The following is a 12,918-nucleotide window of genomic DNA, read 5'->3' as shown; positions in this document are numbered from 1 at the left end:
TGATTTGTTGGGATATTTCCTTGTTTTGAACCCCAAGAACCACAAAAAAACGGATAATAATAAAAAAATGAAACAATAAAAGTGTTACGTGTGCATATTAGTCACCAAGACTATTTACTGGATTAAATAAGGACTTCACATTATTTACAGGGAGTTTTAAAGCTTTAATTCCATTTTAATTTACTCTTAGCCTGTAGTGATTTGCTTTTTCTAAATGGTGACGTTGTCTTAGTTTCTGGTGTTTTTAAAGATGTGTTCGCGTCTCTCAGTAGTTTTCCCCAGCAGCAGCAGGTGGTTTAGAGCAGCCCAGGTGGCGGACACGCAGACGCGCACCGGCCATGGCATTTTCCATGCGCCTTCCTTGCTAGGGGGCGAGTTTGCGGCACACAAGCAGGAGCGCAGCTATTTTGAAAGTGACCCCTCATTCGGGCAGCGACTCTGCAGCTGTCAGGAACCATGACTGAAGATGACGGATTCTGTTGTCGTGGAAGGATATGCCAGACTCCGAGATGGGAAAAAGGTGCTTACTTTATCTTTATTTGCAGGCGGACACCCGTTCAAGTACGTCCACGCACTTTTATCTGTGCTCATGAAAGTTTTTTCTTCTGTGTCACAGTGGAAAACTAGGTGGCTCGTACTTCGCAAGCCGTCGCCTGTAGCAGGTAAGGAGACGTCGATGTTCACTCAGTCAGTTGGGCTTGTTTTTTACCATGATAGCTGTCCAAACGTGGACAAACAATCAGTGCGCAGGCTTGCTGCGCCACATCGGAGGAGGACAGCATGTCGGACGTGTCTTACGTGCCAGTGTCACCCATTTTTTTTCTGTTGTGTGAAACTTCATCCAGAAAGGGCCTGTTTTTTCACGTTCGGATAATGAGAGTTTGGTCCAATAAGTCTATGAGCAAGTTAAAGTTGTGTCTGTTTGTCACTTCTTGAACAGCCTTTCAGTGGAAACGTTTGTGAAGTTGGATAAAAGTGGCGCGTCAGAATGAGTGCAGGCATGTTGACAGTGAGGCCACACAGCTGGGAAGAAAAAAACCCCATAAAATACACGAAATTCCAGGGTAATTTTGAAGCATATCTCTCGCTGTATTATTACTGAAGCCTCACATCTTTCCTGCCTTGCATCTGTTTGATACACTGATAAGCAGCTTTCTCTGTTAAGCTCCAGTTTGACATGAATGTCATGTCTATTTTATCCGTATTCTGACATCTCTTCCACACACTCGCAATCTGGAATTTCACAGGCAAAGTTTTCATGCTGTGTTGAGTTAAGTCAGCATTTCTGCACGTCATTTCACAGGTTCACTTTGCCTGTGTTTGATCTTTTGCAATTAATGGGCTGAAGAGTCAGAGAGACGATTTCAAAAGCTCCCTTTGTCACATTTAGCAGGGAGGCTTTAACCTTGCTGAAACCGAATTAAAGGTTGTTTAATACCCTTTCACTTTTGTGGGAATATTCATCACAAGCTGTTGTCCAACTCCACATCTTCAAAGTTTCTTTGGGTATGTGGGTCTGGTTGGCTTAACATAGTCCACAGGTTGAGCTCTGCTACTCCTCAGATCTTTCATGTCAGTGTTGTCACAGCTGCCTTCTCTCATCCTTCAGTTATGTGTGTTAAAACGTGTGTGTGTACAGGAGAGTGACCCGAACACACACACACACAGTGTTGTTTGATCAGTTGACACTGATTGTTTGAAAAGGTGTCGGCGACCTAGAGGGATGCCACAGCAGCTACCGTGGGCCACGATACCAGTTTCCTTGTTCCAGAAATTCCCAGTAAAACTTTTCAACCAAAACTAATACAAATCTGGTTAACTGCAATTTTGACTAGAAAGTTGCCGAAAGACTCGAGAGATGAGTCCTTATTTGTCTTTGCGGTGTGTCATACTCATTGTGTTTGTCCTGCAGATTGTCTCGTGCTGCTGGTTTTTAAGGACAAATCGGAGAAAGCTCAGGGCAACAAGGAGAGGGCGAGTGTCATCTTGGAGGAGATCTGCGGTCTGGAGGCTGGACAGGGGTATGAAGGTGTGGCTCTCACTCTGGCCATCCTCTGTCTGAATCAGGCTGCTCTACTGGGCTTTGACAGCAGGGAGATCCTGCAGGCGTGGGACGCCCGACTGCGATACAGCCTCGGAGAGGGTGAGAACGTCCCTGGGTGCTTTGTTGCTTTAATATTTCACTTCTTGTGCTTTTCCCTCAATTTTACACCAAAATGCCACATATTCTACGAGCAGGCCTCAGCGTCACTGATGTTGGAGAGAAAATCCAAGAAAAAGAAAGCGGTGTTGGGTGCTAAGTGAAGCACCTTTAGGTTTAAGTTGGGGTTTATGGTGGATCACTGTTGCAAATAGTGCTGGAAACCTGACAGTCTGCAGCGCAGGTTGAGTTCAAGATGAGGTAAAAGTCAACACGCACATCTTGACCAGTCGATAATCTTGGAAAGTATGTAGGCAAAAAAGAAAAAGGGCATCAGTGTGTGGACAGTGAGAGGGTTCATAGAGAGGTAGAGAACACCTTCATGAGAGATATCTCAGTGTAGAGAAATGATTATCTAAAACAGAGTGTAATGAGCTCTAAAACTTGTTTTACATAACAGGATGGGAAAATAAACCTTTCCTTTATTAAAGTCACTCGTCTGTATTTGCCTATCTTGCTTTCCATTAACCATCTGGAGCTGTTTTTATGCTTTTTCTTCATGCTCGCAATGTTTTGATAGTTGAGTTTAAAGACCTTTTGATCAGCAAAAAACACTTAAATCAGCCAGAGCTGCATCTGAAGCAAAGGCTGTAAAATATAGGAAACGATCTAGATCCACTCATGAGGCGGTGACAATCCTGAAGCTATTAATGTCCACATTCACACAGTTTTTTGACCAGTTTTCCCTCCTTACTTTGGTAACCGCAGCTGTTTTAAACTTTTAGTGTGAAGGCTTTCACACATCAAACACATCTGAGAAAAGGAAGGAATTATTCTGTAATGTAATGAAGGATGAAAAAACCAAGATGAACTGATCATGTCACACATGCTTCAGCTTCCCCAGAAAAGAAGAAATTCTTAATAGCATTACGATGAATATTACTTGTCATGCTTTAATAGTTTAGCTTAAAAACCTCTCGTGTAAATCAAGTATAATATCGACTTGTTGTATTCGGTGCCTGCCTGTCATTTTGAAGCTCTCGTGTTTTTTGTTTGCGTGTTTCTGCTTTAAGAATTTCTGACATCACACTGGCTCTATTATATAAGTTGCGTGAGCGATGAACAAATAGCAGCTAATAATAGCGCCGGACTGTTCAGCAGTTGGCAGCTGAATTGTAAAGATGTAACTAATGACAGTGTTAGGGGACCTGACAGTGTGGAGGACGCTTAAAGACAAACTGGGCTGCAGTTGTTTTTTCCAATTTGGCGTTTGTTTGTCAAAATATATATGTGCTGCTCTTCTGCTCAGACTTGCCTATTTGTTGAGAGAGTTAGATAAAGTTGTGTGTGTGTGTGTGAGATTGTGTGTCTTAATGCCACAGAGTGGAGCGCATCCAAGCTTGCAGAAATGTCACCTGCCAGTGCTCTGGGCGGAGAGCCACCTTGCACAGTGCTTTTGTTGCCTTGTGTGACATTGTATGAATCTCTCTTAGCCGGAGTGATGATGTGATGCGGCCTGCCAACGTTTCCTCATCATCGCCTCCATAAATCTCATCTGTTTTTTTGGCTCAGTGCTCCCGCAGCGAGAAAACACACAAGTTTTGCAGGCAGAAACACAAACTTGCGCTTGCTTAATTCTAATCGTGCTCCGAGGCTTCTGACTCGCACAGATGTTGGTGACGTGCTCTGATTGATTATATTTGGATTTAGATGTGAGCCTGCTCAGAGCTCTGCTCGCTGATTTCATTCTGTGTGCAGCTCTTTAACCTTTTTTTTTCTATTTGTGAGTTAAATCAAATCCACGCTGAAGCCATCAGTGTGGATGGACACTGTGTTCTGTGGGTTGTTTTTTCTCTTGTTTTCATCCAGTAAAACATTGTTGCCATTTGTACTTAATTTGCCTTCATCATCACTGTCAGTACTCTTAAAAGGAAGCTTTGGGGGGACTTTCTTTGCGTGTTTACTGAGCCAGAAGTGTGGTTTAACTGTCAGCTGTTGGATGTCTGTTGTAGCTTAACTTTAACTTCTCTGTGTGCTCAGTTCACAGATTCAGTGTTGGAGTCTTACCAGGGACCAAGTTGGAGAGTGGACCTGCAACTCTTCACCTGTGCAACAGCCTCCTCGCCCTCACTCGGGACGTTCCTCCTGTCGTCATCGGCCACTGGAACCTGCCCGACCTGCGCAGATATGGACCTGTGCCCAACGGATTTGTTTTTGAGGGAGGAACACGATGTGGTTACTGTAAGTTTATTACTCATAATGCAGGCCTGCGTTTGCATGCCTTTAGTTTCAGTGAATTGGCCATTAACTCGGCTAAATTCACTTTTATTTAAATAGCACTTTCAAGCACTGGTGAAAAAACAAAAACAAAGATGTAATATAAGACAGGATAAGAAATGATGATAGAGAAATCATTTGCAATTAGCAGTAAATGAAAAGAGGAAAAACTGAAGAAACATTAATACAGATCAACCAATTAAAAGTAAGCTTTGTCATGAGGTCTGTTTTTAAGATTTGCCTTAAAAACAGAGAGAATGTCAGCATTTGGTACTCAGACGGGGGGGCTGGTTCCACAGGAATGGTGCCTGGAAACCCTAACGGCCTAAAAGCTCTGCCACCCATTCTAGTTTGGAAAATCCTTGGTGCCGAAGCAGGCTGGTGTTTTGGGAACAAAGAGCTCTTGTGGAGTAATTGGGAACAAGAAGATCTTTCAAACAAGGTGGAGCTTTGCTATTAAGGGTGTTATATGTCATGGGAGAGTTTATAAATTCTATTCTACATTTTTACAGGGAGCCAGAGTGGAGAGACTAATGCAGGAGAAATCTGTTATGTCTTTGTGATACCAGTCAGAACACTGCCAGTAAGATTTTGGATCAACTGGAGGATTTAAAGGGAGTCGTTTGGGCTTCCAACTAAGATGGCTGTCTCGCCAAGCTTAGCTGTAATAAGAGCGTGGACCTGTATTTCAGCATCACTTTGGAACAGAATGAAAGGAAGCCGTTTGTTTGATATCTGAAATTTTGGAAAGCACATCCATATTTATACATCCTGCAGCCTGTTTGGTTTAGAAAGCTCCACTGTGCCATTTCTGATTCATAATTTAAAGGCACCCAGGGCAAAGCAAGTCAAGGCAAATTTGTTTTATATAGTGCAGTTCAACCGCTTCAAAGTGCTTCACACAGTACTTAAAAGCATTAAAACATCATTTACAGTAAAAAAGAAAGTCACATGGAGTGAGAGCCTTGGTGCGGTGAAAGTTGTTTATCAAAGTCCTTCAGTTCGATTATATCTATTAAATCAATCAATTAAATGAATGCAGAAGGGAAGGTGAAAGCCTAAAGGTTTGACTTAAAAGAGGCAAGAGCTGACGCAGACCTGTAGGGGTATAAACATCATCAGCAATTCACTGACATGTTAAATATATTAAATATGATATCCCAACATTGCATCAGATTCCTTTGGATCGGTCTCTATTACAACGACTAATAAACACGACGCATTAACGACACGGACGAAACGCAAGGTTGGAAATGCTCCTGCATAACAAGCTCACAAGGGAAACAAAAGAAAAAAAAAAGAAAAGCCAACATAAGATACATGTATTTTAGATAAAATGTTTGATCTCATATATATGAGATTCAGGGGCCTGGCTTTGAAGGTGTGGTGGGTGAAATCTATTGGATTTGAGTCTCCACCTCCTCTCAGATCTAACATGGTTTATACCAACGTATCCGATACATGCCATGGGGTGGTTTGCCTCGACAGTGAACAAGTGTTGGTGCTCTTCGTGTTTTTCCTGCATATGCTGGACCGCATAAACGTTTGATGAGCTCGCTGTTTTTCCCGTTACTTGCTGGAGTGTATGTGGTGCACTTTTATAAGAATCTGTGCCGAGTACATAAGCCACACTCGTGGAGGATAAAATAAAGTCTGCATATATTGGGGATAAGATCAGTTTTAACCATTTGTTGACTGTTTTTTGGTAAATCTTTGGATATATATATATATATATATATATATATATATATATATATATATATATATATACATATTTTTATTTTTTCGAGTGCACGGCGCACAGCTCAAAATGTACGGATGTTGGCATATGGTTCTTTTAAAACCTTTTATGAGAGCTGAATATTTGAAGTAGCCTGTGGGGTTGTTATTTGCGCTTGCTCTCGTTTTATCTCTGAACACGTTTCAGGGCAGCATTTATCCAACTTTTGTCCTAATCCAAATGAAAAAACGGTGTATTAATGCCATCTGGAAGAGGGAAAGGAGTCTCTCTGATAGCTGATTAGATCGCCTGCTTTACTTTGATGCTGTGTCTAGAACATGCACTGGACCTTTTTTTCTTTTGTTCATTTGTTCAAAAAGTCATGTTCATGTTTGATTGTCTGTATTACAAACTCCTAAATCATAAAAAAGTTGGAACAGAATGGGAAATAAAAAGTAAAGAAGAGCAAAAGAAGAAACAAACACACAAGGAAAACACAACAAAGCTGCGGCTGCACTCTCTGTAATCATTTTTTTCTCATGTTGAAACGCTGGGGTTAAGGCCATCGAATGCAGTTCATTTTTATTGGTTGCGTCTGATTTGTTGCTGGAATCTGTATGAAGTTGCTGCTTAGAAGTGGCTTCTCTGAACACGAGGATCAGCGGATTGAAATTGGTCGCTTCTCTTCTCGTACATCTGGCCTCCCTCAGGCGGAAACATTAAGAAAGATGTTCCAGTGGAGTTTTATGGGACAACAAAAAGAGCCTTCAGATGTGTTCTGTCGTTGCCAGAAGCTTTAGCATCTACATATGCAGATGTCGTCATTAGAGACCAGTTTTCTATTGATCCTTGTCTTGCAGCCTCATTTCCGAAAGGCTCATGATGGTGACTTTTATAGGGTAGCTTAAATGGGCTCTGACTTAGTTCTTCTGCAGCTGTTTTACTGGAATATTGGTTTTCTTTTGTTTGTTTTGTTTAACATTAGTCTTGAATTCAGAATTAGGAAGTGTTTGACTGGCTCCTTTAGAATTACTCCCATTTTCCTGATATACCAGAATAGGACTTTTAGCCATATATGGTCAAAAGTATGTGGACATCCTAAACCCCAGTGTGTCCTACTATAGTTTTATATTCATGGCTGGTCACAGTCTTATAATTGTAGATAACAGAAACGTACAAATGACAGCAGTTCATGATGTCATTGTCTTTTCCTGTTTGCTTGCTTGCAGCCTACAACGTTCTGGATCTGTGATCACATACTTGCATTTTGCTGAAAGAAAAAAACACACAGTAAATGCAACAGCTCGAGGCTGAGGCCGCTAATGGTCACCGGATACTAGCGTTTAACATTGCCGTGCTGCAGCTGACTCCCATTCAAAAAGCTCCACTTTTCATTCAGAAATACCGAGCAGTTCCCTGTCTCAGCAAGTCATTATGGTCTCAGCTGATGAATCTGGGCCCACTGAAAAGGTCCCCTTTGGGTCATTTAGCAACGGGCTGATGTGTATGCAGAATTCAGTCACTCGAGAACGTGCTTTTAAGAAATATAAGTTATCCCTAAAGCCATTTTCACACTAATAGTGATGTGTGTTTACATCTTGGAATGGTCGGGGCTACATTTAAGGCAGTGTTTCTCAATCCTGGTCGTCATGGCACACCACTCTGCATGTTTTCCATGTTTCCCTGCTCCAGCACACATGATTCAAATGAATAGGTCATCCTCAGCCTTCTGCAGAGCTTAAAGACCTGCAGGGTGGTGTGCCTTGAGGACCAGGGTTGGGAAACACTGATTTAAGGATCTGAAGCACAGAACTGAGGTGAATGTCAGAGACATCGGAGTGTAAAAGTCACATGCTTTCCACAGGAGAGGTGACACTGATGAGATGAGTCAGTCCTTCAGCGGTACATCTAACACAATGTGAAGGAGGTCATGTATTACTTTCACTTTTACTTCAGAAAAGAAGAAGTTTGTGCGCCTGTTAAGGTGCATCTATGTGTGCGTTGAAGGGTGTGCACATGTGTGTCAGAGGAGGAGGTGTTGTTGAAGAGGAGTATTTCCTTATTAATAATGGATCAAAAGACAAGGTGAAAAGTTTTTTTTACAGGCAGACTGCAGAGGTTGTAAGGAAACTGAAATGAACTGCAGGATTTGTATGTATTTGATCTCACTGTTTGCAGCTTTACTGTATTGGGGAACATTTCAGAGTCTGTTCATACAGGAATTAATGCAGATGAAATATTTCCCACAAGATCTTTCAAACCCAAGTGGACAAAAAATTATTTTAAATAGTTTAAAACGTAGTCACGGTGACTGACCAGTACTCGGTTCCTTTGGTGTTGTTACTAAAGATAACCTTCATCATTACTGAAATGTAATGCTTAAGGAATTTTTATTTCACACCTGAGAGTACAGTCTAGTTTTGAGAGATTTTATCTGTAGAATCAGTAACGGCCTCTCTTCAGTGACTGAAATACGCATCTTTAAATATCACTTGAAATTGGAAAGACGAGCACAGTTTGCCAAAAAAAACAAAAAAAAAACAAACTCTTGGCTGCTCTGATGGCTTTGCTGCTGTAAAATAATCATTCAAGCCTGGCTCTTCAGTGCCAGTGAAGTATTGCGCTAATTTACACTTGCACTTGATTAACCTGATTTAATAAGTTGTATTACTTTGATTAGAGTCTGTGTGTCATCACCTCTTGTTGCAGAGATCCATTTAAGTTGCTTTTTTTCCGTTCTACCCAGACTGATGTAAACCAAACCAGCTCGGCCACCTGTTCTTTGTTTTGCCTCCTTGTTATAGCTTTATCCATCTCTTGGTATTCTAGCATTTGCACCTGCTGTTCTTTGCTCTGCTGTCAAAGGTCGAGACGGGATGAATCCATCAGTAGTTGTGATCTTCTCTGAACGAGACGCATCTTTATAACACCGGGCAGCCTGTGCAGCTTCAGTTTTGACCATCGCAGACGTTTGAACATGTGACATCTGACCGTTGACCCCACTCACAGCCAGGGCGTTGTTGGGAATGTGGTTTGCATGGGTGGTCTTAAGGAACAGGGTGACACCGCGACCTTTTATTGTTGACGCCTTGTAATGGACAAGCAGCTGTATTGTCGGGGGAAGGTCAAAAGACGTCTGGAGAGCAAGACCTCTGACCTTAGCCCTGGTGTGTTTTCATAGCTTGAGGTGAGGGATAGCAGCAGCAGGATCACGGTGCTGTGTCTGTATCGGATATATCTGCACAGGTAAGACCCCTGCACGGGTCACTTTTTGCACCCACACTAGGACTCCACTGCGCTACTTCTGTACTACCTGAAATCTAGGGCTCACTCACAATTGTCTTTGTGAAGTTATTTTTGCGTTGTACGTGTGTACGTCTCTTTGCTTCCAGCCTCTTCTCGGGAATGAGTTAGCAGAGAAAACTTTGTTAATTTCGTTGTGTTTTTAGTCATTAATTTATCGTAGCGTAGCTTTGTTGAAGGACAAGAAAAATAAGAAAATGTCACAACTCAGTTGTGAGATCTCGTCTCTAATAGATGAGATGATGAGCTTAATGATGTGAAATTGGTTTGGGTTTAGGATTGCTGCTCAAACAAGTCGTTCTCACGGTTCTTGAGCTACACAACGCTGCAATGAACATCTTATTACTTTTTGGACAGGAATAGCTATTAAGCACCAAGTGATTATTTGATAATGAGAATTGATAATATCATTACCGTACGTTTAATCTTGTGGCGCAAACTTCGGTCCAGCAAAAAGGTGCTGGACACTAATAAAGTTTTATTTTCTACAGGGGCTGGTGTTTTTCTGCTTGCATCTGCAGAGAGCGAGCAGATCAGCTTTCTGTTCGACTGCATCGTCAGAGGTATCTCCCCCACCAGAGGCCCATTTGGACTGCGGCCTGTTTTGCCAGGTCAGTACCCGAAGTTTTTCAATATCTGCTTAGCTGGAAAGGACTGGAATATTGTTGGATGTAGAGTGGGGGAAAAAGATGGACAGGAAAGGTTCAGTCGGATTTCTCTGAGTCTCTCTGAGCAATCGGCACTGCTGTCACATGTCAACACTTCAGCCAACATTTATCCGAAGCTCGACTCCTCCCTGGTGCTCGTAGGGATTCATCATAGCTGCCTTGGAGATGGATATACTTTGATCTGACTAGATTATGACTGACAGCTGTTTTTCATGTAACTGGGTAATCCTGTAAAGCAATTTATACTTCAGTTATAGGCAGGGTGCGATTTGTGAAGAAAACAGGGGGGAAACAAAATCAGTTCAACAGAAAACATGAAATACCACAATGTGCTGTCAAGATGTTTTTAAATTTTTTTTTATTTAAATGGTTAATCGGGTAGACTATAGGTCAGACTATAGCTGTATTACTGGAGACTATTTGTATTTTTTTTTTTTTTTGCGGTCTTTGCTTTTAGACCATGAATGAATGCAGGGTCGATGTGGAGCCTCACTTGAGCACAGGGACCCAGATCTTTAATTTCAGAGCAGGCTATGAACTGGACTGACCTATCTGCGGTGACAGTAAGCCACTCTCGACCCTCTCGCCATTTAGTGAAGCAACCCGGCTCAATGCAGCCCCCAATCATAGTTTCGGAGCCAGAGGGATTAGCAAGTGACCCCTCAGCCTGGGAGATGCTCCTGTCCACCATCCGATCAGCAATGTCAGATCTTGTTTCATCTTCTGTTATATTTTTTTCTCTGAATTTTTTGTTGTGGTCCTGTAAAATATGACGATATGCTGCTCTGGATTCTTTTAATTTTTTCTCCATTTGATTTAAGCTTTTGTCTTGGCGGGGATGACACAGACAGGAAGTTGGACTTGTGAAATGCAAGAAAATTCGGTTGGTTTTCAAAATAAAACTGCTTTCTGCGAGCGCAACGCAAAATTAATACGGACCCTTTGTATTTTGGTTGTTAATGATTACGATGCAATGGTGAAAAAACTTTGGGTGGGGGGGTGAATAAAAATAATTCAGCAGAGGGTAGGACGTGTAAACCAGAGGGGGGAGAAATCCCCACCATCCCCACCGGCAAATCGCACCCTGGTTATAGGTCCTGACCCATGACTTAAGCGTACTGAGGTAAATACAAAGCTTAGGGTCAACTTAAATGTCAATAAGAGGATAATTATTGTGTAAATTCTGCAACAAATTCAATTGTGGTTCATTTAAAGTGAAGAGGTAGTTTGTTGAAATGAAATATCAGCAACCGTTAATGAGTTTATAGCCTGACCAGTTTTATATGTAGTCATGAAAACAATTTATTGCTGGTGAAAAATAAGTTTTGTCCCCGTTTGATCTGATCTGAACTCTTGATTCATAAGTGACAGCCTTATTTAGGCATCACTGAGCTCCGGACACTTATTTGCAAACACATTAGTCATTTATAAGCTGAAATAATGATGTTTGAAAGTGATTTTTATGTAAGTCTTTTATGTAAGGTGCTGGCAGCTTATTTTTGCTGCCAAGTAGGGCCCAAAGATGCATAAAAGCAGGTTTGATAACATAAGCTGTCACATGGAAAAACACATCTTCTGAGTCGGGTTACACCTCATCGTTTGCCTCATACTTCTTACTGAAGTTATTAACGTAATCTTCTCTCCTTTGGTTTTTCACACTTGTACTTAATGAAGAAAAAAACAAAAAATCTCACCCAGCATGCGACTGAACAGGAAAAAGTAGGGCACGCAGCTGTAGAGGACAGAGGATCTTCTGGTTTTCACACATCTTGCCGCCCAATCCCAGATTGAGCTCATATTCCTGTTATTGTAGTGAGTAGTAGAATAAATAGCCGGGTGGATGTGAGAGAAGGGGGTGGGCTCAAAGTCACAGTTCACACAAGCAGAGCAGCCAAAGCCTCCTAATCACCCCGGGCATGTATGTAACATCATCCTCAGGATTCCACTGCTGCCCCCCGATCATTCTCAACCATCCAGCGTTCAACTCCCCTCTCCCCCTTTTTCTAATTTTTCTTTTTTTGTTTTAATCCATCTTCCTACAGCACATATTTGTACATGTTGTTTTCACTCTGGGTTCGCCTCATGTAATTCTTGTTGTCCACTGTTTTCATGAACTGCTGTTATGCTCCTTGGCTCATTTGTCAGCCTGGGTTCATGTTGTTGTCTCCACCTCTCATTGCCTTTTCTTTTGTGTTACATGTGAAAATGTAAAAGCAGGCGCTCAGGTGACACGATAACGGACATAAAGATTCCAATAAAAGTTTCACCCGGTAAAACAAAGATGAGAAAACCTAAGATTTGACATTTAAAAGAACCCTATTTCCGATTATTCTGTGGTGAACTGCCGGAAACGTTTTCTTTTCCATTATTTGTCTGTGTTGTTGGAAGCTTAATTAGTTTAGATTTCTTATGACATAACCACATACATGAGAAAAATGTGGTGGGGACATATCCGAAGCCTGTTTACAGCTCACTGCCACCTCTGCCAGCTGCTGGAGCCAAAAAATCCAAACTTGGTCAGATGGGAGGAGGCCTGAATGGAGCTTAAACTATAAAAATATCACTCGCTCTTACTGGCTGGAATGTCTGTCAGTCAAGCAAACGTCACACTATGAAAAGACTACATTCAGAAGTGAGGTGAAGTAAATCTCTGCCTTGTCAGAGATTTATTTTTTTTGGTACAATTGGTACGTGACTGTCAAATCTGCAGTTTGACTCAAAGGACCTGATGCTCTACACTCAAAAAGCGGAGATGACCTCTACTCTGACCGGCAGTCAGACCATAAGTGATGTGCATGTAGATGATGTAG

General features: G+C 41.8%; 1 protein-coding gene across 2 annotated transcripts in view; it reads left to right on the top strand.

Moving 5' to 3' along the window:
* Positions 1-389: 389 nt before the first annotated feature.
* Positions 390-12,918, top strand: part of LOC140282181 (protein Dok-7-like) — a 35,787-nt gene continuing 23,258 nt past the window's right edge. For both annotated transcript variants that reach the window (XM_072376757.1, XM_072376756.1), the window contains exons 1-5: positions 390-520; positions 617-662; positions 1,913-2,143; positions 4,181-4,381; positions 9,932-10,051. In XM_072376757.1, coding sequence (XP_072232858.1) covers positions 467-520; positions 617-662; positions 1,913-2,143; positions 4,181-4,381; positions 9,932-10,051 — 652 coding nt within the window. In that variant the 5' untranslated portion in view covers positions 390-466. The remainder of the gene's footprint in view (positions 521-616; positions 663-1,912; positions 2,144-4,180; positions 4,382-9,931; positions 10,052-12,918) is intronic.

The sequence above is a fragment of the Leuresthes tenuis genome, unplaced genomic scaffold (assembly GCF_036924035.1).
Source record: "Leuresthes tenuis unplaced genomic scaffold, fLeuTen1.0.hap1 SCAF_22, whole genome shotgun sequence".
Taxonomy (NCBI): domain Eukaryota; kingdom Metazoa; phylum Chordata; class Actinopteri; order Atheriniformes; family Atherinopsidae; genus Leuresthes; species Leuresthes tenuis.
Note: the sequence above shows the minus strand (reverse complement) of the source record. Positions and strands in the feature narration are given on the sequence as shown.